This window comes from Gavialis gangeticus, unplaced genomic scaffold (assembly GCF_001723915.1).
Source record: "Gavialis gangeticus isolate Ggan-Ray unplaced genomic scaffold, GavGan_comp1, whole genome shotgun sequence".
Lineage (NCBI taxonomy): Eukaryota > Metazoa > Chordata > Crocodylia > Gavialidae > Gavialis > Gavialis gangeticus.
In genome coordinates this window covers 119,131,032-119,158,888 of record NW_017729022.1, presented here as the reverse complement: position 1 = coordinate 119,158,888, position 27,857 = coordinate 119,131,032, and the positions used below count along the sequence as shown (strand labels likewise).

At 45.3% G+C, this 27,857-nt stretch overlaps 1 protein-coding gene across 1 annotated transcript in view; it reads left to right on the top strand.

The window, feature by feature from the left end:
• The window catches only part of LOC109296604 (ovostatin-like), a 56,037-nt gene extending 38,743 nt beyond the window's left edge, over positions 1-17,294 (top strand). The window contains exons 19-36 of the mRNA XM_019516074.1: positions 450-678; positions 1,019-1,145; positions 2,597-2,715; positions 4,152-4,203; positions 4,815-4,898; positions 5,041-5,217; positions 5,453-5,534; positions 6,133-6,289; positions 7,098-7,169; positions 8,920-9,085; positions 9,955-10,172; positions 10,772-10,987; positions 11,086-11,210; positions 11,432-11,522; positions 12,773-12,841; positions 15,582-15,684; positions 16,589-16,664; positions 17,113-17,294. Coding sequence (XP_019371619.1) covers positions 450-678; positions 1,019-1,145; positions 2,597-2,715; positions 4,152-4,203; positions 4,815-4,898; positions 5,041-5,217; positions 5,453-5,534; positions 6,133-6,289; positions 7,098-7,169; positions 8,920-9,085; positions 9,955-10,172; positions 10,772-10,987; positions 11,086-11,210; positions 11,432-11,522; positions 12,773-12,841; positions 15,582-15,684; positions 16,589-16,641 — 2,140 coding nt within the window. The 3' untranslated portion in view covers positions 16,642-16,664; positions 17,113-17,294. The remainder of the gene's footprint in view (positions 1-449; positions 679-1,018; positions 1,146-2,596; positions 2,716-4,151; positions 4,204-4,814; positions 4,899-5,040; positions 5,218-5,452; positions 5,535-6,132; positions 6,290-7,097; positions 7,170-8,919; positions 9,086-9,954; positions 10,173-10,771; positions 10,988-11,085; positions 11,211-11,431; positions 11,523-12,772; positions 12,842-15,581; positions 15,685-16,588; positions 16,665-17,112) is intronic.
• Positions 17,295-27,857: the final 10,563 nt, after the last annotated feature.

Below are 27,857 nucleotides of genomic sequence, written 5' to 3'. Positions count from 1 at the left end.
CCCCCCCACCCCACCCCACCCATCTACCTCCTCCCTCACACACTGGGGTGGTGGGACCTGGGGATGGGGGCAGTGGGTCGAGAGTGAGGGGCACTGGGTTGGGACTGGCCACTGATGTTTAGAAATGGGTCCTAATTCAAAAAAGGTTGAGAACCACTGCTCCAGCCCACCCCTTTCCCCCACCTCCAGCCACAGTGTCAGCACTGCAAGGTCTCCCCTATTTGGGGCCTCAGCACTCGAATCCTTGTACACACGCCTATGGGTAAATGTCTCTACTCAAAGAGCAAACCTGGGAGAATTCTCCCAGATTATTTGAATGTATGTACATAGTTGGAAAGGAGACTATGGTGCCAGTTTGGGAGTCTCTTCTGTAGACATGCTGGATAACGTTTTCTGAATAGTCACAGTCTATTCTCATCCCTCTCATCTCTCCCTCTCTCATCCCTCAGCTCTGCTGGAAAGGCTGACATTTCTCTCGTCATCCCTGACACCATCACAGAATGGAAAGCCAGTGCCTTCTGCTTGCAGGATTATGTTGGGTTTGGCATATCCCCAACTGTTTCTCTGAGAGCTTTCCAGCCCTTCTTTGTTGATCCCACCCTGCCCTACTCCATTGTCCGAGGAGAAAGGTTTAATTTAATAGCCAATGTCTTCAACTACATGGACACCTGTAGCCTGGTATGTAATGTCCTTCCTTCCTTGTTTTCTTCACTCTGATTCCAGAGTGATTCCAGCTGGAGCTTGCACCAATCAGCTGGTGAACTCACAGAGTTCACTGTGCATGCAGTGCTCAGGCAGGGTGTGCTGAAAAAGCAGTGAGCTCAGAGCTTGCTGTATATGTGCTGCAGAATCAAAGGGGAATGTGGCCTCACCCTACTCCTGGATCTGCTGCTGGCCTTATGGTGTCATCAGCATACATCCCCCAGAATCAGAGAGAATAAAACAATAGCTTCTTATCGGCTTATCAGCAACCTCTTAGGAACAGCTTCCTCATGATTTTATTTTGTCTTTCTCTCAGATCAGTGCTGTATTAGCCAAGTCAGATGATTACAAGGCAGAGGTCCTCACCCCAAAGAACAATGTTGTGGAGGTGTGTGCAAATGAGAGGAAAACCTACATCTGGGCTGTGAGCCCACACAAATTAGGTAAGCTTCTCTGGCTGGCCCTTTTTCATGGTATATTGCTACTTTCTTTTTAATGGTTATTACTCTGCAATTCTGTCACGCAACTAAGTGTTGACAGACTTTACAGAGTCAGCCTTGGGGAACTCTGTTGTTTTTGTGGCTAAGTAAACCCTAGTTTTCTGTCTATTTGCTGCTTCTGAGAGTTCATTTCTGTCTGTCTTGAAATGAATCATTCCGCTCACTCATTTGATGTAAAACGTTTTCAGACTTTTTTTCCCCATGAGATCTTTCTGTGCCCAGATGCCAAATCTGCCCAGCCCTGGAGCTTTTCTCACTCTACAATATTCTGGTCATCCTCCTAAAACCCTTCCCATTTCATGCTTTAATCACCAGTAGTGATAACCCTATGTATTAAAAATCACGATGAAAAATACTGAAGTATGCTGTTTGTCCTGAGCCCAGTTCTCAACTGGTATAAACTGAGGTAGCTTCATTGACTTCAATGCATTTGTATTTGTTTAAAACAGCTGGGGATTCGGACCTAAATTTTCAATATTTTAAAAAGGCAGAGAGAAGTAGTTAGCCATGTTGGTCTGAAGTCAGGTAGAAGGCAGAGCAGAGTTGCTCTTTATGCAGAGATGCATAAGCTTTCGTAAGTAGCATCTCACTTGATCAGATGCTCTGAAAAGCCATAGCATCTGACAAGTAAGCTGCTACTCACAAAAGCTTATCTATCTCTTCATTAGTCTATAAAGTACAATTCTGCCCTTTCTTTTTTAAGCAGCAGCAGAGATCATTTGGTGATTTGTCAGTACAGAAAATTGGAAGTAACAACAAAAGTACATTTATTTTTTCCTTAATTTTCAAAGGGCCTGCTCAAAATAAACTGTTTTCATCCAACTTTCCTAAAATTATGATTTTTTGAAGAAAAGAAATTCAGCAGTTTAATCAATTTATGTTAAACATTCCCTTAAAAATAATAAAATCTTCCATTCTATAAATTCTTGAGAGTACTCCATGAACATTTGAAACTATTTGGAGAATTATTGGAGGGTGAAAACTACATGGAATAACAGAAGATGGCTTTAGCTGCAAGTTAATTATGGAAAAACTGCTCGTTCTGCACAGTAACTTAATTCTTTTGAGGATACTTTTTATGCAGGAGAAAATTACTATTTGGGGGTTCCACTGTGCAGATACCTGCAAATGATTAACTGAACAATTTCAACAAAAGCAAGACATACTTCTAGTTATTTTCAAACTAGAATATTCTGTCTGAGATGAGACATATATTTAAAAAAAATAAAAGAGAGACAGATCTTACAGGATTCATTCAGGTTAACCTGCTTTGAAAGGAAGCAAATTTCCCAGAGGACTCTCAGGTCACTCTAGAAGCATGAAGTGAAACCGGTGGCTGTTGTGGATATTTGGGATATATTTTATTTCACGAGCTTGTGGGCTGGTTCTTTCAGGTGAAGTGAACTTCACAATTACTGCTGAGACGCGATCAAGTGACGGAACCGCTGGGAATGGTCCTTCGGCAAACAAGATAGTATGGAAAGACACAATCATCCAAAAGCTGCTAGTCGAGGTATGGTAGGACATTCCAACTCCCCCTGGCACTTTCTTCTCTCTTGGTTTTATTTGGCTCATTCTCTCTAAAACATCCTAACACTAACTCTGAGTCTGAAACAAGCTATAGAGTTTTCACCCCTTGTCCTGGTCTAGGGTACAAGAAAAGTTAGTTGGCGGGGCATGGATGATCTATTTCTAAGTGACCCCAAGAATCCTACCAACCAATTTTCCTGAGAGAACAATGAGATGTGTCATCTGTGGAAGAGTTAGTGAAAGTGCTTGCTAAGCACAGAGATCAGTCCACTTTCTCCAAACAGGTTTCTACACACTGTACCCTCCCACCCCATATTTGAATTCTACTGTCCCTTATATGCTGAGACTAACTTTGATCAGACACTGCTTTTAGTTAAGCCTTATCCCCATGCAACTATAATGAAGCCACTGTATTTCATCGGTTCAATGGGCCTTTAGCACCCACAACACAAGCCATCCCACTTAAACTGAAGAGGCAGCTCCTTTAACTGTGAATGATGATCTATCTGTCATTAGTTCTCTCTTCTGCTCTATGGAGCTGTGGCCACAGACAGTCAGCTGTCTGTGCAGTGGCCTCAAATGGGGTTTCCATATGTAGCAGAGGCTGAACTGACAGTCATCTGTGACATCTGGCAGGCATCTCATGAACCCTTCCCTTGTGGGGTCAGCATTTACTTTTACCTTCTGGGTGCAGAGGGAAAGAGATGAACCCTAGTTTTGGGGAGAGCCCTGACAGGTTTTTTTGTGCCTTTGTCCTGTTTCCACCATGATGCTGCAGGGATGAAAGCATGATTTGGCCTTTGTTGTGTAGGCAGCTATGCCACAGGACAAGATAGAGAGAAGTCATTTCCATTTCTTCTGGAAACTACCACCTTCCTCCCCACCAAGTGGAACTGGGCATAGGTGTCTCCAGATGGGAGCACCTTCTGTCCCCTTCATGCAGAGTAGGAATGGTCTATACCAGTGGTGTAAGGACCCAGGGGCTGAATCTGGCCCACAGAGCCATATCATTTGGCTGGGGTTGGGCTGATGCACAGAGTTGCTCCATGGCCACATTAAGTGTGTGGGCTGGGCTGGTGCAAGACATCACACCCTGTGGACCAATCCCACAATAAGGATCCAGCCCATGGAATGGTCCCACATCACTCATCCAGCCTAAGGGGCCAGATAGGTTTATGAGCACCACTAATCTATACAGAGCAAAAGGTGCAGTCTGTAAGACAGGGAGTGATCTCATGAAATGGCAGGGAAGTCACTTTGTGAACTCAGAAGTGGAAGGCTGGATGTGTAACAGCTGCATAACCCAATGGTGCCCCACTTGGCACAAACATGTTTTATGATATCATTTTTGTCCCTGGGTTCATTGTTGTGTTCTGTCTCTCTCCTCTTCTTGCCTCTCCATTTTTCCACACTAATCAGCCTGAAGGCATCAAAAAGGAGGTGACCCAGAGTGACCTCATGTGTACAAAAGGTAAGGGCATCTTTTCAAATTCCCCCCTGCTATGCAGCCAAGGTTATAAATGCATCGGTGACTGACTGGAGAGTGGCTTTTAGATTCCAACATTTCCAAGTCAGCCTCCCTCCCTCCCTGCCTCCATACTAATACCTTCATTCTTTGCAATAAAAGGTTTCGGCAACATTACCTACTTCTGCCATAAGGCTGTGAGTTTGCTTTTCACATACCTCTCTTTCTTGGGCAATAGAAATAGCTCGCTTAGTTTCAGTGCCATTGCTCTCAGCTGCCAGTGCAGTTCTTCAGTGTTTAGGTAATGGCTACTGGACGTAGGCACACAGAATGGAAACAGCTCAGCTGGGTGTCATAGATACTATTCTCCACATGGGAGGGTCAAAATTATTCTTCACACAGGCAAGAAAATAGATTTCTCAGTTCTGCCACTGGCTCCCTGGGCAAGTGACTTCACCTCTCTTCACGATAAGTTTCTTCATGTAGACTGAAGAAAGGAATAGTGGCCCAGTTCACTTGGATGATATGATGCTTAGAGTGTATTGTCTGTTGGGAAAAGATATTGTGACAGGGAGAGGGATTGTTTTTTCTCTATTAGCATTATGTTTTATCAGCAGGCCAAGCAAACTCTGGTGCAATATCCCTGAAGCTGCCACTAAACGTAGTGGACGGATCAGCCAGAGTATATTTTTCTGTCACTGGTAAGTTTAATATTTATATAAAAAATAAAGGACCCAGTTCTTCCCTGTCCTGCCCTTGGTGTTGCTGTTTCACTGGTACCAAAAAGTGATGTATTCTAAATTGCATCTCTGAACTGCACTGACTCTGTCTCCTGTTCCTCAGGGGATATCTTGGGCTCTACCTTACGGAACATGGAGAATCTCCTCCACATGCCCTATGGCTGCGCAGAGCAGAATATGGCTCGTTTCACACCCAATATCTACATCCTGGACTATCTGAACAAGACAGGGCAGCTGACTAAAGAGATCAGAGACAAGGGCATTGGATACTTAGCTAGCGGTAAGAAGATTTTTGATTCCTCCACCTCAGCTTGCTTTCTTGCACTGAAATGCCATCATAATACCGGTACTATGCAATAGTTACTAATGAGCTAGAGGAACACGCAAACAATTAGAATGAAACCAGTCGCCAACATTGCTTTTGTTCTCAAATGCAAAAGGGTACAGCTTCAATTGGAAACAGAGAAACAGGCCCATTATTGTTGGAAAATGTGTCTTCTTTGATGTGTTTTCAGGATATCAGAAGCAGCTGTCCTACAAACGTGCAGATGGATCATACAGCACCTTTGGGGACAGAGATGAACAAGGGAACGTATGGTGAGAGCTGGGAATCTCTTTGGGGCCCCTTGTGCTTAGAGAAGTTGTTTCTGATATGGGAGTACCTCCAGAATCTGATTCTGTAGTCAGGGAGAAAGGTGTAAGCTAGAAGACTGGCCAGATCAGTGGGGCTGAAGCTTTTTACCACTGGGGTACTGGTTACAATCTGAACACTGGACAGAGGTTAGGGGAGGAGGAATGGATATTCCATCAGGATTGGCGAGTGGGAGATGAAGCTTTTCATTCCTAGTGCACTTATTCCAGTTCAGTCCCAGCTTATGTGGACAGATGGCTCAAGGGGACAGGCAAACTGTATGAAGGCACTTGATACATTGTGGCTATAATTAGAGTTGCCCTGATCCTACCGGTGTGTTTGGGTAGCAGGCTTCTTCAGCTAGCACTGCTCATCCATGGAGCATCTCAAGGTACCATGGTGCAGAGATTTATATGAGATCAGATCAGAGTTGTGACATGCCTCCTCCACACCCTATCCTCCTCACTGCCACAAAGTGGAAGGGGGAAAGAAAGCTGCCAGGTGACCACAAGACAGTCTCTTCTGCAACTCCTCCTCACTCCAGTCTACGTGGTTCCTCTGCAGGCTGACAGCCTTTGTGTACAAGTCCTTCGCTGAAGCCACGTGCTGCATCTACATTGACAGCCAAGTGCAGCAGCAGACCCTGATCTGGCTGTCAAAGAAACAGAATCCAGATGGTTGCTTCCAAAAGGATGGGAACCATTTCAACAATGCTTTGAAGGTGATTGATTTCATCTTATTCCTAAATTCCAGTCCCACCCATCATTAGGATAGAACTGTGAAACAGTCTGACACTGCCCTGCTGCCGAGATGTTCAAACCTGCCCTCTCTAGCATTTTTTTCTAAGGGCCCTCCCACAGGCAAGGTATGACCCTTAAAACTCCCAGCAGGTAGTGTCATAGAAGCAGCATGAATTTTTTAGATGAAAGTTCTGAGTTTTATTCCCCAGATCGATCGATCGATCTATCTATCTATCTATCAAACAATGCCTCTTTTATACAGCACTTTTCATTCAGTACCTTCCGAAATGAACCAGCCATACTGTCATCATGAGATTCCAGTAGTGCCAGTTCAAAGAATAGCTGGAATCTTTTAGGGTAGGTGTGGCCAATCTGTGGCATGAGTGTCTCAAGTGGTACAGGCAGCCTCTTTGTGTGGCACATGGCAGATCAGGGATGAGAGAAATATGGAAGTTTTATAATATAATATATAAATATGCATATATGTGATATATATATATGCATTTAACTAGGAACCACAGGCCATGTTTGCCTCTGTTTTACAAGTATAAACTCCCAGTAAACTCACAAGTCATTTGCGCTCATTACAGTAAATAAAGTCAAATTTGACATATTCACTTCAGTTTATGTATGCACACACAGCATATAAGTTCCCTTGAGTGGGAATACTTACCTTTTTGAGTACTGGCCTACAGAAAAACTTCCAGGTGCCAAGACGCAGGTACATGATACCTGAAAGCTTATCTGGAACAAGCCTATTGACCTATTTCTCCTTTCTTTCCTGTTCAGGGTGGAGACAGTGGACTTTCACTCACAGCCTATGTCATTGCAGCTTTTCTTGAAGCTGGACACTCCACCTCGGTATGAAGTAAACATTTTCCTGACTTCTTAGACTGGCCAGTCAAGTGTCACAAGCAGCAGAAAAGTAATCGGCTATGCAGTGTCCCTTTGCTTCAGCTATGCCTTAGATGCTGGCTTTGAATCACTGTGTTTCTATAAGAAGAAACCAAAAGTTCTGTACCAGAGTTGTTGTATGTAGATGGGCTCAGAAGTGCAATAAGCACCTGACATATGATGGGGATTAATCATGTGTCCTGTCTTCAATTTAACTGTAGGTATAGCCCGATTTATCACTAGAACTCCTTACTACCAATAAGAAATCCGTTGCTTTAGAAAAGAATGTTTCTGATCAAATTCAATCCAGATTGAATTTGTTCAGCATGCAGCAGATTTTCTAGCCTTTAGCCTGGAAAATTCACTCTGGGACCTTGGAGCTGAATTGTGTTTTCATTTTCCCACATCCTTGTTAGCAACAGAAAAGAAGTTTGCAGGGTGGTACCTGGAATGGGAGGGGCCTGAATGCAGTTCCCCTCTGCTATTGCTAGTTTTCGAATGGTCAGGGGCCATGTCCTGCACCTATGTGAGCTGCAGGTTCCTGATGCCACATACCATGCTGGCCCCCTTCTGTGCCTTCAGTGCCTCTTCTTTCCAGTTAGCTGTGCTGTGTGCAGGCTCCCTCCACTCCCCCTCTGCACCCTGCCATGTCAAACTGCATGGGAACCCACACTACCATGCCGGGACCCTGAGCTGCCCTGAGCTGTAGGCTGCCTGGGACCCGTGGGTCACAAAGGGCTACACCACCTCACCCTGTCCCCAGAGCAGTGGAAGGAAACTGAAGCTAGAGGAGGAAGATGGGGGGGGGGGAGGGGAGCTGAGATCCCAGGGGGAACAGCAGCTGGGGTGGTGGCAGGAGTAGCAGCTAGGCAAGTGTTTGGAGGTCACAGCTTAATTTTTCATAAGCCATGTAAGGCCTGTGAGCTGCAAGTTGGACAGCACTGTTATAGAGGGCCAGGTGCTCAGGTAGGATGGGTCTGAGTACCAAAAAAGTATCCAAGACAGATATTAAAAAAACATTCCATAGGATCAAATTCTGCTTCAATTACACGGGTGCAATACCATTATTTGCACATCAGAATTCCAAGTTGGGTGGCCCAGATGTAACTCACATGGTGAGGAGACAACATGGTTAATTTTCTTGGTGACTTATAAGCCAGAATAGATGCACACTCACCCAGAGCTGAATAATCACTCTTCTTCCAGGCTGAAGAGTGATTATTTCTCTTAGCTTACATCAGATAGCAACGACAATAATAACAATGCCTCTTTTATACACCACTTTTCATTCAACACCTTCAGAAATGAACTAGCCATACTGTCATCATGAGATTCCAGTAGTGCCAGTTCAAAGAATAGCTGAAATCTTTCAAGGTAGGTGTGGCCAATCTGTGGCATGAGTGCCTCAAGTGGTACAGGCAGCCTCTTTGTGTGGCACATGGCAGATCAGGGATGAGACTGGCAGCACAGTAGCAGATAAGGCAGAAAGCAGAAAACAAAGCAACAAATCAGGCAGGGAGCACAGGGCTGAGAGCAAAAAGCATAGCAGCAGATCAGACAGGGAAAAGGGAATGGAATGGCACTTGAGGAGGGTATGGGGTTAATCTGTGGCACGCTCCAACAAGGTTGTCTCTTCCTCCCCGCCCCCCACTGTTATAGGGAAAGCAAACATGCTGGATTGTACACCACAGACCCTAAACTGTGTTTTCATTTCCAGCACACTGTGGTTCAGAATGGCCTGAAGTGTCTGGAGGCTGTTGCTAGCAATGGAGTCACCAATTTGTATGACCAGGCCCTCCTAGCCTACACTTATGGCTTAGCAGGCAATAAAGCAAAACACAGATTCTTCTTGGACAAGTTGGACAAATCAGCTACCAAAATTGGTAAGGGTCATTTGAAATTCTTCCATGGCAGGCATTTAAAGGAGTTTGGGTGAATAGTCTGTGGCATCAAAAAAAATACTCTTCCCATTCCATATTAACCTTGGCTAGGCTTTCTCTGAAACCAATCATCGATTCTTTGAACTTCTCTCTACTTTGTGCCCTAAGCCAAAGGGAAAACCAAAGCCTAGTGTTCTCACAGCCCAATTTCCTTTCTTTTGATTGACTTCTGTTTGCATTTCCCCCATCTATTGCTTTGGGAGCACATATTAATGCTTATCGCACCAGGGTTTATTGCTCCTGGGCACTGTGTTTACGTGTGCACCCGGGACCAGAGCACATTGAACTAAGTTAGAGCAGCCCCGCTGGCATGGAATACACGGGGTCAGCCTGTCAGCCAGAGGCTGCTGTGCCTCAGCTTAATGTGCTGCAGAGAGTCTGGCTGGGGCACAAGGGTCCCTGCACTGTAGCACCCTTGTGCCTCACCCAGCCACATCAACATCTACACATGCATTGCTGCAGAGTAAAAAACTCTGCAGCAGGATAGTACTTGTATTTATAAGTACTATCCTGCTGTGGAGTTTATTAGTTTACTGAGGCCTAATAGGGCTGTACGTATAGATGCCAAGACATTTACTGTGGAGCTAAACAGGCAATTCCTCAGTAAATGTCTCGTGTAGACGCACCCTGTCTTGCTGAAGGAAAACCCTGATCCCTTGTCATTCAGAAATAAGCCCAGAAGTTCCCAAACTGGCTAGTCCTGGGCAAAAGATGAGTGGTAACCAGCAGACTGTACTAGTCCACATGACAAAATAGTAAGGTAATCACTAGTTCATTCTTTAGGCTCCTCACCATCCCTATTCTGTTCTCAGCTGGCTGGATTTATTGGGAGCTGACAAAGAAGCCACCACCAGGCAACTCCCCCTTCTACTTGCAGGCCTCCTCTGCAGAGATTGAACTGACCAACTATGTGCTGCTGGCACTGCTCAACCAATCCACTACGACTCCAAAGGACTTGTCATACATGTCTCAGATTGTGCAGTGGGTCGTCAAACAACAGAATCCATATGGGGGCTTCTCCTCCTCCCAGGTGACTTTTCCCTCATGTTAGAAGAAGCAGACCCAGAAAACAGTCTTCTAGCTCTCCTATATATTATGGGTATTTCTGCTTGGTATTTCTGATGAGAAGAGTAAGACCTCGGAACTCACTTCCTCCTTGTGTCAAAAATAGCCTAAATCTGGTGACCTAAAATAATTTACTTGACAGGGTACTGGAGAGGTTAAAGGGTATGTGTTGAGAGATGACAGGGTTGGGTAGCTCTTTAATAGACTGAGTCATCAATTGCCTGAACTGAGTTACTATTTCCTCTTTTAATATTTGCTTTTAATGCTGCTGGGTATATTGTGCTCTTGTGCTTGTCTTTAATTGCCAAGACATATCAGACTCTTATGCATAGAAATGTTTTTTGCATTCTTTAAATCCGATTAAATAATATTTGGCCCATATTCACACAATAGTGGCAGACAATGATATGTAGGTGTCTTGGGATAATTCAAGCCGCAAAGCCCCACTTTTCTTTCTGTCTTAACTGGGGGAGATAATAGTGTCTTTGGAGTGTATATGACTTATGTTAATCTCATGCATCATATCCCAGCTGAGTCTGTTTCTGATCATGTTGTACTTTTCAGGACACCGTTGTTGCTATCCGAGCTCTAGCCAAGTACGCGTATCTCACCTTCTCCAAGGATGGTCAAAACACAGTTGAGATCAAGTCCAAGAATCTTTCAAATAAAGTCTTCCAGGTGAACAATAAAAACCGCTTCCTGCTGCAGCAGACTTCCCTGCCCAGTGTCCCAGGGGAGTACAAGGTGGAAGTGAATGGCAAAGGCTGTGTCTACATGCAGGTAAACTAGTGCCCAGCACCCTGATCCTCAGGACCTTCAGCTGATAAGCTCAGCAGAGCTCCCTTCTTTTGCTGCCTGACACATTTTATTTCTTCTAGACAACACTGAGGTACAACATCCACATGTCTGGGGAAGACTCTAGGTTTTCTCTCTCTGCACAGCCAACTAATGCTTCCTGCACAAGCAACTTCCCACCAAAGTTTGATCTTGTCATCTCCGCCAGGTAACCTCCCACATCATCCCAGCTGCTGGGGTAAAGTGTCAGGAAAGGGAGTTAGGAAAAATGAGTTAGTGTGTTACTGGTTTGTAGTGGCAGTAAGTCAAGTGGGACTATTGCTAATCCGACCATCCTCCAATATAGCTGAATGGGGAGACTTCACATGTTGAAAGGGTCATTGTGTTTCTACTTCATGAGCCAAACTAATGGGGTATCTCTCATTTCAGTTACGCTGGGCAGCGCAGTGAGTCCAACATGGCCATTATTGATGTGAAGATGCTCTCAGGCTTTGTACCTATCAAATCATCCCTGCAGGAGGTAAATGATGGGAGCATGGGGTGAACAGGAGCAAAATTGGTTATGGCAGTGGCGCTCAACCTTTTTTGTACCAGGACCCATTTGTAAACTTCAATAACCATCCGGACCCAGTGCCCCTCACTCCCAACTGACTGCCTCCAGGCCCCAGCTCCCCAGTGTGTGAGGCAGGAGGGGTGTATGTGGGACATGGAGATCCCAAAGCAGCCCTTCCTAGGCAGGAACTCCTGCCAGCCTGCAAGGGAAAAGCCACAGTTTCCCACGTTTTTCTCCTTTAAAGAAGAATCCATTTTTAAAGTTTGTTTTTGACCCTTTCATATATTCTTGTGAGCCACTTTTGGGTCACAACCCACAGGTTGAGAAATGCTGGGTTATGGGATACTATAGGTTGGGCTGGAGAAAAAAAGGGGCCCTGTTAGCAAACTGAGGAGCTGAACCAGGTGGTGAATTCAGTTTTAAGCAGCTGGACATATGACCATCCACTCTGTTGGTAGCTATTCATTGGATGAAGTAAGGCATGGACAATTATGACTCCAATCTTGGGCACCATGCCTGACGTCTATTTTCCTGCATCTCTGCCTGGATATTGTGTCATTTGGACAATGCCCTTATGTATGCAATACAGTTTCAGTGAAACATGTGATATTTGCACCACTTAACAATGCCAACATTGCACGGCACACAGTGGCACCCTTAAAGGGATGCTACAGCACCCCAGGATGCCATACCTCTCTGCCTGAGGATCACTGGTCTGGAGCCCTGTGAAATCTCTACCTTTTTTTAATCAGACTGTTGCACAGAAACTTTTAAAACTATTCTGCATCCTACCCATTTTTCTTATCATGTCAGTTAGAAAAGGGACATCCTTTTGCACTGAAAACATTTATTTGTACATGTTTTGATTGTACAGCTATTTGCCCCCAAACAGTTACCTGTTTTTGAAAAGAAAAGATACATTCCACAGGAGACTAGGTTAGGCTGGACTGAGGAAAAACTGGTAATTTATTTCGTATTTTCTGCCAGTGTGGACCTTATTTTAAGTTCAGAATAAAATGCAGAAAATTGTGAATTTTGCACTGTTCTGTGTTTCATTGGATCTAGACCATCACATTTCTCAACCTTTTATATTACTTGTCTTGGCCACTAGATGTCACTGTAGCCGTATAAGAATGTGCCTACCACAAGTGGCTATTTAGTATAGGTTTGGGAATTTCTCTTCTGTTTAAAATCGGTATAATTTTCCTTGTTTAAAGCTTCAGAACAGTCGTGTGGTGATGCATGTGGAGACCAAGAATGACCATGTCATCTTCTACTTGGAGAAGGTAAGCTTGGAGAAAGATGTGCCTTACATCTCCAGTGTTTGTTAAATTTGGTAATAAAGCAGACTCCCAAATAAAAGAATGAACTCACTGTGAGCTGATCAGCAACACGCCAGTTTTCATCATTCCTTACTGAAAGGCTTAAAGGTGTTGTTGCCACCCTGTAATTTTTAACGCAGGCTGTTTCAGTGACATGGTCAAAGCCCAGGAATCTAGGCAGACCACTAGGTTATCCCTGTTCTATTGCTGTCTGGGAAAACTGAAATAAGTAAACTGTAATGCAGGTGAATAGGAATACAGTTACCATGAAGTGTCCTGGAAAGACAGAGTTGTGAATTCATTATTAATCTTTACCAGAGAGCTACACACTTATACAGCATTTTGCAAATATAGATAAACCTCACTCCCTGCCCCAGAGATTATAATCTAAATATGTCTGCTGCTGCTGCTGCTGCTGCTGCTGCTAATTAGAATGAGATCTACTGTATTTACCAGAATCCAAGATGACATTGAATTTAAGACCCCCCCCCCCCCAATAATTAGAGTCTAGACATAGAAAAATTCTAAACTTGTTATGATATTCCATGTATAGAATCTAATTATTGGGGGGTCATCTTAAATTCATCCCCTCCACTGCAGCAAGGCAAGCAGGGGAAGGTGGTGGGAGGAACAGGTAGCAGAGGAGTCGAGTGGCATGACCCCTGCACCTTGCTGCCTATCCTCTGCACCATTTGTACTCCAGCTGTCTGCATCCTTGCCAGCCTGGTGACTGCACCTCATGCCTGCCCTTCCTGCAGTGCCTGTGCTCCTTGCCACCTGCCTCCCCTGCACTTGCTACCACCCCACACCTCCTGACACTTGCCCCTCTCCATGTTGCCTGCACTGCCAGGCACCATGCCTCCCCAACACTTGACCCCCACCTGCTTCCCCCACCCTCTCATCTGCCCCTGTGCTGCCTCCCCACTGCTCTTTGCGACCATGCCACTTCCTTCCCACCCTGCTCTGCCGCTGCCTCCACTTACCTTCCTGTCACAGCTCCAGCTGGGACCCAGCTCCAGCGTGGGGCAGGGAGCACAGAGCACAAGCTGCCTCTGACCCCCACCTGGCCACACAGCAGCTGTTGTGGTGGCCGCAGCTCCAGCCCCACCTCTGGCACTCAGACCAGAGCTTCCACCACCACTGAGTAGGTTGTGGAGGGGCAGAAGCAGCTTGTGCTCTGTGCTGTCTGCCTGAGGCTAGAGCTGCAACAGGAGGGCAAGTGATAGTAGCAAATGGGGGAGGACAGCAGAAGCAAAGGAGAACAAAAGCTTGAGGAGTGGGGGCTGCAGGAAGCAGGTGGCAGAGGTGGGCAGTAGCTGAGACTCTGACCCCAGGCTTAGCAACGCAGCTGCAGGCACAGCCACAGCTGCAGCCATTACATCCCCCTACTTGCACTCAAATCTAAGATGAGAGCCCCCCAAGTGTTGAATGGGAGAACACCCCTGTCTTGGATTTAAGTAAATGTGCTTAAATAGCACATCAAGAGATCTCCAAGTGCTTTACAGGTTCAGTGTCATTCACTGTTTTATATACAGGGATTTGATACGCTGAGGATAGATATGATCCTATCCCAGATCTATTAGAGGAGCACCGTCCCCTCCTCCTCCCAGTATCACCTGCAACAAACTTTATTTTCTTTCTACAATCAGCTGCTGGAAATTGGGATGCACAGTATAAGCAAGGAAATACAGTTATAACAGTTCCTGCAGCATAAGCCTTCAGATAGAGCAGTTCCTGCAGAGGGGAGGTGGTAAAGGTCATACTACACTTGCTTCACAGGGAGCTATACAGTGAGCAGGCTGGGCTGCAGCTACTTGGTTACTTACTGCAACTTACAAGTGTTTTCAAGAACGGATCTTTTTTTCCTTACACCTTGCTTTTAAAAGGCAGGATGAATATCTTATATGATGACATGTTGTATGCAAGAAAATATGGTAATAAAGAACATGGGGAATGGGTTAACATTGGTTAAAATGTAATTGATGTTAATATAGCAAGAGGAGGAAGGAGACAGGAGAAATGGTAATACATTGCAATTTACATAGTGCTTTTTAGCCTTATGCCTCAAAGTGCTTTACAATGAAAAGCAAGATTTGTTTGGTAGTATCTTCTACTGGACCAATTTCATTAGCTAGAAGAGCTGTTAAAGTGGCTTTTGGGCACAGAGTGCCCTTCCTCAGATCTGAGAAAGAAGCAGATGCAGCCTAAGCACACCAAAACAGTTCTTCAGGGAACCGAGGAAAGAATTAAGGGAGAGGCCAAGGATCTTAAATCTAGTGGGGCAAGAAACAAGAAGCCAATAGTGAGATGAAAGGAGTGTGCTGACCTGGTTAGAACCAGCCTTGGAAGACCAAGATAACTGGCAGTGACTTCTTGGAGCTGCTGCAGGGGGAAGAATGAGAAATGCAGAGGATACAATAATCAAGACCTAGTCAAGGCCTTCAACAGGGAAAAAAAATGGAATCTAGAGATGAGGAAAAAGCAACAGGACGTGGTTGTTTTACCATAAGATGTAGCTAGCAACTGATTTCTTTAGCTATTTAACTGGCTTATCAACAATCTTACCAGCCTAGGAGAATTGGAAAGTTGAAGAGTTGTAATGTGCATCCTTTTCTGGTTTGGAAATGTGTTTGTGCTGCCTCATTCTGTGAAGTGCATATTAAAAGAAACAAAGTCTGACATGTTTTTTCTGTCCTGCTCCCAGGTTTCCCAGGAGGGAATCCGTTTCTCTTTCAGCATTGAACAAAGCCTTCCTATATCTAATATCCAGCCAGCTTCTGTGCTAATATATGATTATTATCAAACAGGTAAGAGGCTTGGTTGGGCTGAATAAATGCCCTTTGAATCAAACTATTAATCCCAGTCTTAGCTAGAGGGTGGGAGGTGGCTGATTAAATGTAAAATATGTATCATTTCCCTATCTAATGTAGGTTCCTCTTTACAGGTCTGCTTTTGCTCAGTTTTTAGTTCTTAGCAGACATGGGTAGAAAGCACATGAGTATTGTAATCACATGAGCTTAAGGAGAGACACTGAGAATTTCCCCAACTTGTTCACTGCCTAATTAACACAAGCCAGGAGGGAAACTGATACTGCTATAATTTACCTTCCCTACTAGTTGCTCCCCCTTAACCTTGTTCACTCATTGGCTTTTGCCCTCTTATTACAGACCCAGCCTTAAAGCAAAAGTGAGTGAGCCACCAGGGTCAATGCTTTTGTCTTGCCTTATCTGGCATGTCTTACCCATCTACCCTATTATTGCCCTAGTAGTTGGAGACTTAAGTAGCTTTGGTTGTAGCCTGTATCACAAAGTATCTGTGGCTTGCATGATGCAAATACACAATAAAGTTCCATGTTCTTTTCCAGATCCAGAATAAATGCCATGATCTCTCTCTTAGCAGATAATTAGACATGTCCAGAGCCTGTGTGGAGAGGGACATTCATTCTGCTCCCTATGAACATGCATTCTGCTATCCAAACTGCATGTCAGAAACAATTTCCCTGCTCACTGATTGTCCTCCCTTCTGTATATTGCCAGTACACTCATGGCAAACCTTGGGCACTGAAGAGCCTCAGACTTTGGTGCCTTGACAACAGGGAAGACCATATAGCTGCTTAGGAACCTGGCATGCATACGATCATGGATGTGCATGTGCTGGCAATGGAGTGATTCCTCACAGGAATATGAATGTTATCTTTCTTTTCTTTTTCAGATGAATCCAAAGTTGCAGTCTACAATACGCCCTGCAAAGAAGCTTCCATTTGAAACTGGGGAGGAGGCAGGAAGAGGTAACGGAAAGCCAGAGACCCCAGCTATGCTTGAGTAGGGAGAGAAACGTTTTGCATGTTTGTGGAGAAAGCATATTAAATTGGAAAAACAGATAGGGGATGAGTAAATTTAGACATTTTGTCGATCAAGATTGTTTAATCTTTGCCAATGCTTCAGAAAATCTAGGGGACAACTTGGGTTTTATCTTTACTACCTGAAAATCAGGAACTCTAATTGCTGGTCATTCCTGACAAACCAGATCCTGTGAAAATAGGCCCACAAATCCTCCAACTTTTGGGTAACCATGGGTAGGTATTTCTGTGAGGTTTTTGTAAAACTAGACTCCTGAAAATGACATTTCTGGCAAGAAATGCCTCTTTACTGAACTATCATCTTAGGGAGAAAATATGTTTGTATTTGAAAAAAAAATCTCTAGGTTTTAACTATTCTTTTCTCTTTTCCCACTAGTACAAATTAAAGCTGTGAAAATGTGATATCGATTCCTTATTTCCTCTGACAACATGGAAAAAGCTGTTTCAGAAATGCCACACTTCTAATCACAGAGGGAAGTCAGTGGCATTTTTGGTGTCATCTTTTTTTTTTTCCCCCTCTTCAATATGCTTTGAAATAAAGTCCTCTGATTACTAGAATCATTTGTCTGGATTGCTTTACCTTCCCATAGTCTTTCCAGTTGGTTACCACTGAATATTTCTGGAACCAAAACCCTGATAATATAGAGACTTATGGAACTAGGGCCTGCACTCTCAATGATTTGAGGTAACAAACATTAAAATCATCCAATCATACAAGATAGTTTCTAAAAGTCAGTCATAAAAGCAAGCAAATACATTGGTCCAAAATGAATATTTAAATGTATCTTTTTAAATTAAAAGAACTAAGAAAGTGGTCTTTAAACCTTGCAGGGTGTGTCTACATGTTCATTAATGTACTTTTGCTACTGCACATTAAGTTTAGTACCTTTTTAATATGAGGTACTAGATAAAGCTGCAGTAGCTGTGCTGATGTGCAGTAGCAAAGGCAATTTTTTTGTGATGCTTAATGCGCAGTACTCTTCTACTGCACATTAACATATTAGCACGGTTTTTGCTGTGACACGCTAATGAGCAGTGAAACGATCCACTGTGCATTTAGGTGTCTTGTGTAGATGCACCCACAGTAGAGTCACAGATTATCATGGTAATAAGATGAAAGATTCCAAACACAAGGGAAATATGTATAGATTAAATTACTAAAATGCACTTGGTTTGGTAGTCAACCTCATTTTAAAAAGGATGAGGTTAACTTGATGGCCCTTCTTGGACACGACTGGCTGTGCAAAGTGAGGTCTGCATTCTCCTGTTACATATTTCTGTCTAATGCAGTAATTTCTGAATTCCATATCGAATCAGTTCCTAACATTCCAGGAGTATTCAAGGTATCAATGACCAGAAACCTACCAATTTTGATACTGAACAGACAACCAGAGAAGCCTAATTCAGAAAAAAATCAAGGCTTCCAGAGTACCAGGTGGTTTAGGTACCACCAGGTTCAGGTACCATATGCATCAGAGACGACCACTTCCCTTGGTTCTTGGTGGAACTGTCTGTAGACTGGATTATGACAAAAAAGAAAGGATTGGGAGAGGAGGAGAGCAAAAGGATGGGAGAAACTAGGAGAATGGAGGGGTTGGGAGCAATATTGGGGGAGGAGGGCTTAGATGTAACCAGCGGTAAGCAGATACCCAAAGGAGGGTAAACAGATGTAGACAGAAATGGGGGCAAATGGTGGGACTGGGAGGAACAGGGTTCTGGAAAAGGGGGGTGTATGGGAATGATGGGTTTGAGGAAAATACTGGACTTGTAGGAGGAAGTGTCTAGGGGAGAAAGCAGGGACCCTCAAGGGAATGGGAGATTTTGGGGAGAGGTGGTAGTGAGGGAGACAGGGAGCCAGCTGAGGGGAAAATTGGATGTGTTAGTGCAGAAGCAGAATTGGAAGGTGGGGAGAGCAGAGATGGGAAAGGAAAAACACGGGCCTATGAGGAAAGGGAGATATAAAGTTGAGGGGAGGGGTGACGGAGGCTGTACTATGAGAGGGAAGGAGGGAAAGAGGAACCACAGGGAGACCCTGGCAAGGCAGGAGACAAAGTGGGGCCCTAGAATGGGGAGAAGGGACATGAGGGGGTCTAGAGGCAAAGAGAGGCCCTGGCAGGGAAAGGTTATGGGAGTTGTAGGCAGTCCCTGAAACAGAGAAGGATGGGAGGTGGCAAATATAGGGTGGCCATTTGTCTGGTTTTATAGAGGGCTGTCCAGTTTTCTGGTCCTCTGTCCTCTATTGATATGAAACCTTTATGTCCTCTGTTTTTCATCACTTGGCAACCCTCCTCCCCCCCCCCTGCTGCTGACACCGCCATGGCTGCCTGCAGGAGCTCCCTGCTCACACACTGCTGCCATCGCCACCACCTGCAGGAGCTCACTGTGTCTCCCCAGCCTCGGGAGGCACACAGCATTCATGGTAGTGGGGACAGTTTCTTCTTGAAGTACCTTGATGGCCACCCTAGGCAAATAGGGGGCCTGCATGGGGGGAGAAGGACAAGGAACAGCCTGGGGTCAGCCCTATGCTCATGGCTGCCACCCCCACCCTCTCCCAGCTCACTGGGGAGACCGCTGGCACCACTCAGACATTGTTCTGGTCATGAAAGGCACCAGGCTAGAGCAGGCCAGAAAAAGGGACACAGAAAATACCCATAACACTTGATGAAGACAGCATAACCCTCCCCTGGCAACAATGCTTTTATTTGAGTGTTAATCAGGTGTCTGGCTTTACACCACATAGCTGTTGTGGATCAGGGGTGACAGAAGAGTTAGGCCCTGTCTGTGTATGCTGGAGTTTGTATTCCTCCTGGCTGTGGATGCTGAGGTGTCCCTGCAAACCTTTGATTTCTGTCAGGGATGTTACAATTCGTTTTCCAGTGGTCTCAAGATGGGAAAAGCACTTTTTCACATGAGGAGATGTACTCATCGCACAGGTCGTTTCTGCATGCCAGCTCATGAGTCTTGCAGATGGCTGCGCAGCCATTTTAGCTGACTACCGTGAAGCGGGTAGCTGACCTTTTGATATCCGAGAAGGGTACCAGTCGGGCACCAACAGGAAGAGGAGTCTCTCCATGGTTATTTGCATGTGCTGAGAAGAATAGTTGATGCAGGGCTTTCCCTACTCACCCTGGCCTGGGGATGGTGCAAGTGCAGCAGAACCTGCTGAGCTAAATCCAAGACTGACAATGTGAAGAGGGGCCTCTGACCCATGGCAAGCCCTGGAATAAGGAAATCCTGTGTGACCAGTCAGTAGTTAAACAACTTCATAGGGGAACTCCTTCATTTGCTGATGAAGGAAGGTAACAGAGTGGATAAACCTGTTGACCATGTTAATGTGCAGAGGCTCAAACATGAAGTGCTGAAACTGGGGTTATCTTTAAAGAGATCAGCTGTCAGTTACCATCCTCAGAGCAATCCCTGCAGTAGCAATGGCCATAATCCTTTTCCTAGGACTCCCTGAGCAGTTATTGCCCTGTCCTCTATCGTGACAGAATTAGCGCTCTCATTGACTCCCCAGTTTTCCCTATTCCATGCTGTGGGGTGTTCTTGCTGTTTCTTCTTTTGGGTCTGGTAATTGTGTGTGAGGGTTTGAAGGGACAATTTAGGGGACTCCTTGGGTAGATAATGTCCTGCAGACACCATTTATAGTCAATATGGAGGCCACTGATGATGGACTTGCCTAATCAGAGGGGGAGCCGCCTCAGGAAGATCACAGCTTCTCCTTGCTAAAGACCAGGAGCTTGTCCTGCTGTCGTTGGCATTATTAGCAGTCCCTCAATATAAAAATGGCAATAATCCAGTAAATAGGGAAGTCACTGGGGATTCTGGAGATGACTGGTCTGAGATATGCATGTTCAACTGCAAACACAGCAAACAGTTTCAGGAGGAAGGAATCGAACCTGGTGATGTCGGGTAGCAGCTTTTTCCCTTGGTCTCTCTCATCTCTCTGCCTCCATAGTGAGGTGAGTTTGCTTGAAATGGCCAATGCCTTGGGTCACATTGTGGTTCCAAAAACAAAAATAGAAGTCCACAATGGTGAAGAAAGAATACTTCACAATGGCTGCAAAGATGATTGAGGGCTGCAGCAGACCAAAAAACTCCAGTCATCTAGGTTTTCCATGCCATTAAATTAAGGTTTCTTTCCTGTGAAGTTTTGTGCAGTTGCTGAAGTGCAACAGCATCCTCTGGTTAAAATAAGACACATACAGGTGTCTTCCTTCAACAGCAAGTCCTACAGAGATGGGCAAGTAGTGATAAGGGCAGGTGCTAGTGATTACCAGAAGCCCCCACATAGACCTACATGGAGGTGATGATTGCATGATGATCATTTTGTATTTGGAACTGAGAGTTGTACAGTTCTGCAGCTGCATTCATGACTAAGGAGGGCTACTTAGGATCAACTCTGCTCACCCCAAATGGGGAGGGGGCTAGAAAGGTGTCCTTAACATAGTTTGTCTCATTTCACCTGACTGGAAAGCTGCATCCAGTGGGATCACTCTATCTGCAGTCCAAATCAAGTAATGCGGTTTGCAATCTGGAATATCCACACCCTAATGTACAACACTAACAATGACCAACTGCAGCAAAGGACAGCAGTAGTGCCCAGAGAACTTGCGTGATTTGATATTGATATTGCTTCACTTAGTGAGGCCAGAGGTGCAAGGGAAGGGCAGCTCACAGAGCAGGTGGTGGTTATACCTTCTTTTGGAAAGGAATATCTGAAAAAGACAGATACATTCATGGTGCTGTTTTTGCTATGAAGACCAAGATTGTTACTCAGATACTGGAATATCCAGGTGGCATCAATGAGCATCTCATGACCTTTTGTCTGACCAGCAGATAGCATGAAAGAGTCATCAGTGCATACATACCTCGTTCCAGTGCTTAAATATCCATTGAAAGTTCTTCCTAATATCCAATCTAAATCGACCTTGTTGCAGTGTAGGTTCATTGCTGTTGTCCTGTCCCCTGTGGACAGAGAATAGTCCATCACTATCCTCTTTATTATCATGCTTCATGCATTTGGGGAATTCTATCAAATCATCCTCAATCTTTTCTTTTCCAAACATATGCTCAAGAGAGCTGAATAGTACAAACAGTTCAATGTTCATGGGAGCAGGGACGACAACCTGGTACTCCCACATTCCAAGAAAGTGGCATAATCACCAATTGCCAAATCAATCTTTCACCACTATTTTCCCCTCCACCTCTCTGTAGCCCAGTGATTCTCAACTGGGGTGACATGAGAGCTTTAGAAGGGTGTCACTCAATATTAGCGCTCCTAGATGTGGAAACATTGACACATGATTCATGAAATAAATGCAGAAATTTCAAATGTGAATCAAAAGTGTCAAAAACATTCTGACCTGTTGTGGTCTTTCTGAATTCTTTGCAAGAGAAGAATTGCTCTATTATTTTTAGATAGTCAAAAATGAGTGAAATCTAAGAGCTGGCATTTTCCAAAGGGTGCATTGAATCTAACATCATTGTGAACCAGTGCTGTAGCCCAACAAATGTATGTTCATTTAGAAGTATTTAAAGAGGAATACTTTGAACAGAAAACAATCCTCTTCTTCCTCCTCTTCCTCCCCTTTCTTAGAATACCTTAAAGCCTACTGATGAGGACACATTTTATTTTGGGATACCAGACATCTGCATTTAAGTTCCTGCTCCATATGAGCAAGTGAGAGGATTTGAAAATGGATCTCTTGCCTCCCACACATTGGAGTACCTTCTCCACTGGGCTGTCAGCTGTAAAAATGAACACTGAACATCCACCCTCTGCAGCAGACACTCACCTTCAAGCCATCTTTTCTGTAAGGCCTTATCTGGTAGGTCTGGTTTGAGAAAGAAATAGGCAGGCCTCTGGCTCATTTGTGAGTCATGCCAGGACTCAGGTTCTAAGCATCAGCAAGAAGTAGGTGGCTTTAGGCATGTCTACACATAATGCTACATCGCTGTAGCATCCACAGGTGCCTACACATTACCAGCAGCTACTTTGCCGAAGCAGCACACTTCCCTGATATAGCACGCCACTACAGTGAAGTACAGCCTAAAAATAATCATGTGTACAGCACGGTATGGGCGGTTACTGTGCCGTGCTGTGATACTTCCAAAAGGAGTTTTGAACAATGGACGTTCATATTTCATAGGAAGCAACTGTGACCACCTGAAACCTGAGACACGGCTTCTGCTTTGGTTTCAAGGTCATTTGCATCATTGCAGAACCTCACAAGAGGTGAGAGACTCCATACCAGCTATGAACTGACTGCCCAGAGGAGTTTTCCATCTATTGATTCCTCTGTGAAATCCTATGAAATATGAACTTTCATTTCTACCCAGAACTTTGACAATCTTTTCTCCAATGCCTAATGAAGGGTGTTTGTGCCCGAAAGGTTGAAATTAAAGAAAAAGTTGCAAAAATCTTGTTGGTCTAATAAAAGATATCATCTCTACTATGAGTCCTAACTACTTTATAATTTTCCAGGTATATAAGTTAATTATTGGAGACAGGCCTTGAATTTCCACCCCACCCCCGGCTACAGCAGGGAAAATAAATCTGGGGGGTCAGGTAGCTCCCTTCCCCTTTGCCCCTCCCCCCAATGCACTATTTGTAAGAGGGACACTTGTATCACAGGTGTCCCAACGCCTTTACAAGCATAGTCAGACCCCCTGAAGAACACCAAAACTCAGGGGAAAAGAGCAGCTGAGAAAAGGGGTTGGACAACGAGGTAGAAATGGTGGAAGAAACCCTGCAGGAGACTGCAAGGGAGAAGGATGGGGGTCAAATTTCTGTGATTGAGGCAGTGCAGGAGGAGACGGGAGATGAAATGAAAAGGAAAGTGGGAACAGCAAACAGCTCAGACAGGAGGAGAAGACACCCCACTGAGAACAGAAGTGGAGATGGAGCAAGAGAAAGAATCAGAGAGACAGGCCAGGAAAAGAAAGAAAACAGAGGGGGTGAAGACCAGGAAGAAGAAACCTGATAATGAGGGAGGTGAGTTGGAGGAATAGCCAGAGAGCCGTTTCCTGCTGCTAATGCCTCTGGACTTCAGCCTAGAGTGGAGACCAGAAGGCAAAAAGCAGCTAACAGGTGGGAATATGCACGACTTCCTAAATGTGAAAGCAGTTCTGCAGCTTGCAAAGGCTACAAGAATGCAAGGGAGGGAAGGGCAGGAGATGACCACCCCCAGCAGTAACTTGCAAGAACCTTAAAGAAACAGGCACACACATTTTAAAACCAGCATATATGCCATTGACAATAGTTTTGCTTAACGCCAGGCGTATCTTAACAAGGAAAAGATGGGAATAGATTGAACCAGTGTTGAACCAAGTAAGAGCAGGCATCATCTGCCTACAAGAATGTGGTAGACTAGGGAAGAGGGATTATGAACACTTTGAGAGAAGGTGAAGGTGGGGACCATCTTGGTGGTCAGGGACAAATGGGAACAAAGCAGCAGGAGAAGCAATATTATTCAAGAAGCCAGAGCTGAAATTAAAGCAGATAGAAGAATTAATCAGTGGCAGATTGCAATGGATAATATTATCAGTTGAGGGAACAGAATTAGAAATGTTCAACGTACATGCACCACGGGAGAAGGAGGGAAGGAACGGAAGGAATGCACTACTTAGAAAGCTAGCAGTTTACAGAGGGAGATCATACATAATAGTGAGAGATTTCAATTGTATAATCAAAATGGGTGACAGAACAGGGGAAGGAGGAAACAGAGCTTTCAACAGCTCATCCAGAGTGTTAACTTAAAAGGCTTCATAGGTGAAGTGTAGGGGGTGCCCGGGGGTGCATGTGTACCCCTTAAGAGTGCTGGTGCTCCCCCTGAGAGCAAGTGCTCTTGGCTTAGGTGATGGGCAGGCATGGCAGGTGGAGCACTGGTGCACCCCCCACCAAGAAGTGCCTCTGGCACTATTGGGCGTACCTGCACTTCCAGGCTCGGCATCTGGCTGCAAGGGGACCACCCCCCTTGACACCGCTGTGGCCACCTGTGGATGGTCCCTGCTTGGCCAGGCTCTGCTGCCGACGCCTGTATCACCGCCTGCTTCACCCCCTAGCCTCAGGAGCCACGAGTTGCCTCTGAAAGGCTCCACACATTGAGCATCTTTGTTTTACCAACACTTCATAACATAAAAACAACTACATATCCAAAAACATACCCCTACATATATTAAACCCTTAAACAGCATATGTCAACTTCCCACAAAAAAAACCCTTACAGAATTCTTTTTCTTCATACAGAACCCCATGAAAAATTGTTCTCTCAGTAACCACCTGAACTCTCTGTCCCTCTGATCAGTCCTCTCTGTTGGTTCATTGAAATAAGTGTGTCCAATCCTTTTTCCTCCACTTCTTCTCCCCTTCTTTTTCTCTGATCTCTTCCTTGTCCCGATCAATGTAATATTACAGTTCATGCAGCCCCAGCTTCAGGCATTCTCTTTCAGTGAAAGCCAACCCCTTTAAAACCAAGAGGTTTCTTACTTTCCATAAACTAGCTTTAACACATGCTAATAAAGTCCTTAATAACACTTCCTCCAGTCCCTTTAGTATGAGTCCATATAGTACCATCTCCCATGCTAACAACAGGTTTATTTTGGTAACATTCAGAAAATGGTGAACCCATTCCCACATCCTCTTTTCATATGAGTGCTCCCAGAACACATCCTACCCTTTTTCTTCTTTCTCACACTCCTCCATTGGGCACCTAGATGACTTCATCAAGCCCCATCTGTGTTGCACCTCTTTCACCAGCAAGATACAACCATTAATGCACAGAAAATTCAGGCTCATTAAACTGCATCCAGGCATGCAACTGAATGTCCGTCCATTGGAAGTAAGTTTGCTCCCCACAGGAGCAATTCAGTCCAGGGCTACTCCTACCCTCCTCCTGCCCTGCTCTGTCCCACCCCCGAGTCCTGCAACAGCCAGAGGGAGTTCCAGGTTCCCCCTAGTGCCAACCCTGGGCTGGCAGGGGGTACAGGGGTCAGGCCTGGGTTCTAAGGGTTCTAGGGGTACAGAGGGAACTGTCCCGGCAGAGCTCTCTGCAGCTGCAAGGGAGCTGCCCCCCCAGAGCAGAGACAGTTCCCCCCATGCCCCAGGGCTTGGGGCCAGCCCTGATCTCCCCATGACTGCAAGGGAGCTGCTATGGAAGCAGGACAGCTTCCCCTACCCCATGGAGATTGGGGATTAGCCAGGCAACAGTTGTAGCCCCCTGCTGCCTAGGGTGACCAGAAGCAAATGCTCCCTATCAGGGTCTACACGTGCACTTCAATGCATTAGTTAATGCACTATTTTTCTAGTACCTGTATGTATTGGTACTAGCAAACAGTGCATTAGACTAATTTAACGTGCAGGAATTGACAAGCACATGTAGATGGTGACACTTTACTGTGCATTAGATTGGTCTAATGTAGGTGCACCCAGGGTCTGTTATTATGTCTGAATCATTTAGCGTCATTGGCATTTGAACCCAGAGGCTTGCTCAATCCCCAGAGCCAGTGAGGAGATCTGAAATTATTCTCCCAGGCTTGTATTGCGGTAAGATGTACTTTTTTGTTTGTTCAGGGCTCAAGGCTACATGTAAACACAGTGCTTTGGGGGCTGTCCCTTGTAGTGATTTCAACAAGATCTCCAAGCATATGTTCCTCTATTCAAGCACTAGCACCAAGATATCTAGAAAGAAGAGTCAATCACTACCACGCTATCCAGGTTCACAGTCCAACTTTCTATGATAGCTTCCTTATTTAGAATTTGGAACGTAAAGGGCATGTCTATATGAGCTGCTTTACTGCGCAGTAGAGCAAATTACCACCTAGTAAGTGTCACCATCTACACATGCAGACCCTTACTGTACATTAATTTGCTCTGTTTAGCAGTTAATTTGCTACCTGCAAAAGCAAGTAGCAAATTAACTGCAGAGTAATTACTGTGCTGTAAGGCACATGTAGACAGCTGACTGTGAGCAAATTTGTCCCCAGGAGCTGCCTGCTGCTGGGCGATGGGACAGGGAACTCCTTGGTCCTATCCTCCGGGGAGAGTTTCTCATACAGCCTGGAGCTGGCTGGGAACTGAGCTGATCAGGACAGTTCCCAGGCAGCCCAGGCTGTATGGGGAAGTCTGCATGTGCAGCCTGGAGCTGGCTGGGGACTGTCTAGTTTTGGACAGTCCCCAGCCAACTCCAAGCGGCACATGCAGACTTCCCCATGCAACCTAGGACTGGCCAGGAATGGTCCCAGTCAGCAGGTTTAATCCCCCCAGCTTTTTCCTAGCCCCATGCCCCAATTGGGCAATTGAGGCACGGGGCTTGGAAAGAGCTGCCAAGGAGGGGCAGGTCCCAAGCCCCAGTCCTGATCTGTCAGTGGGGTAGCTAGTAGTGAGCCCCCTGGCTGGTTGGGTAATCCTCACCCACACGGGGGCTCACTGCTACCTGCCCCACTGTTGAGCTGAGACAAGGGGATGGGACCTATCCCTCCCCTAAAGCTCTTTACAAACCCCCTACACTTATAAATCCCCTACCTTCTTTTTGGAGTCTGCTCCCCGGTGGTGTCTGTGTATTAGCTAGCAGACCACATATTGGCTACAGTCTATGCTGAACCAACAGGCAGAATCAACAGGTGGTAATGTCCCTCCATTGTTTTCTTAATGGACTGATAAACACTGTTATCAATTCCCTGATGGGCTAATCCTAGCATCCTGCTGGGGCCTGGCCACACCCCCTCAGCTCAACACTGTGGAAGGGAAGGGAGGGCTGTTTAGCACCACCCCCCATGATTTCTAACCTAAGCCACTGCAGCCATGTGCTGGCATTTCTGGGATGTCTGTACAGTTATAAAGTGATTTATAGTTTCATAGTTTCTAGGGTCAGAAGGGACCTGAGAAGATCATCTAGTCCGACCCCCTGCCATGGCAGGAAAGAGTACTGGGGTCAAACGACCCCAGCAAGGTGTTCATCTAACCTCTTCTTAAAACCCCCCAGGGTAGGAGCCTGCACCACTTCTCTTGGAAGTTGGTTCCAGACCCTAGCCGCCCTGACCGTGAAGTAGCGCCTCCTGATATCTAACCTAAACCTACCCTCTGCCAGCTTGTGACCGTTATTCCTGGTCACTCCTGGC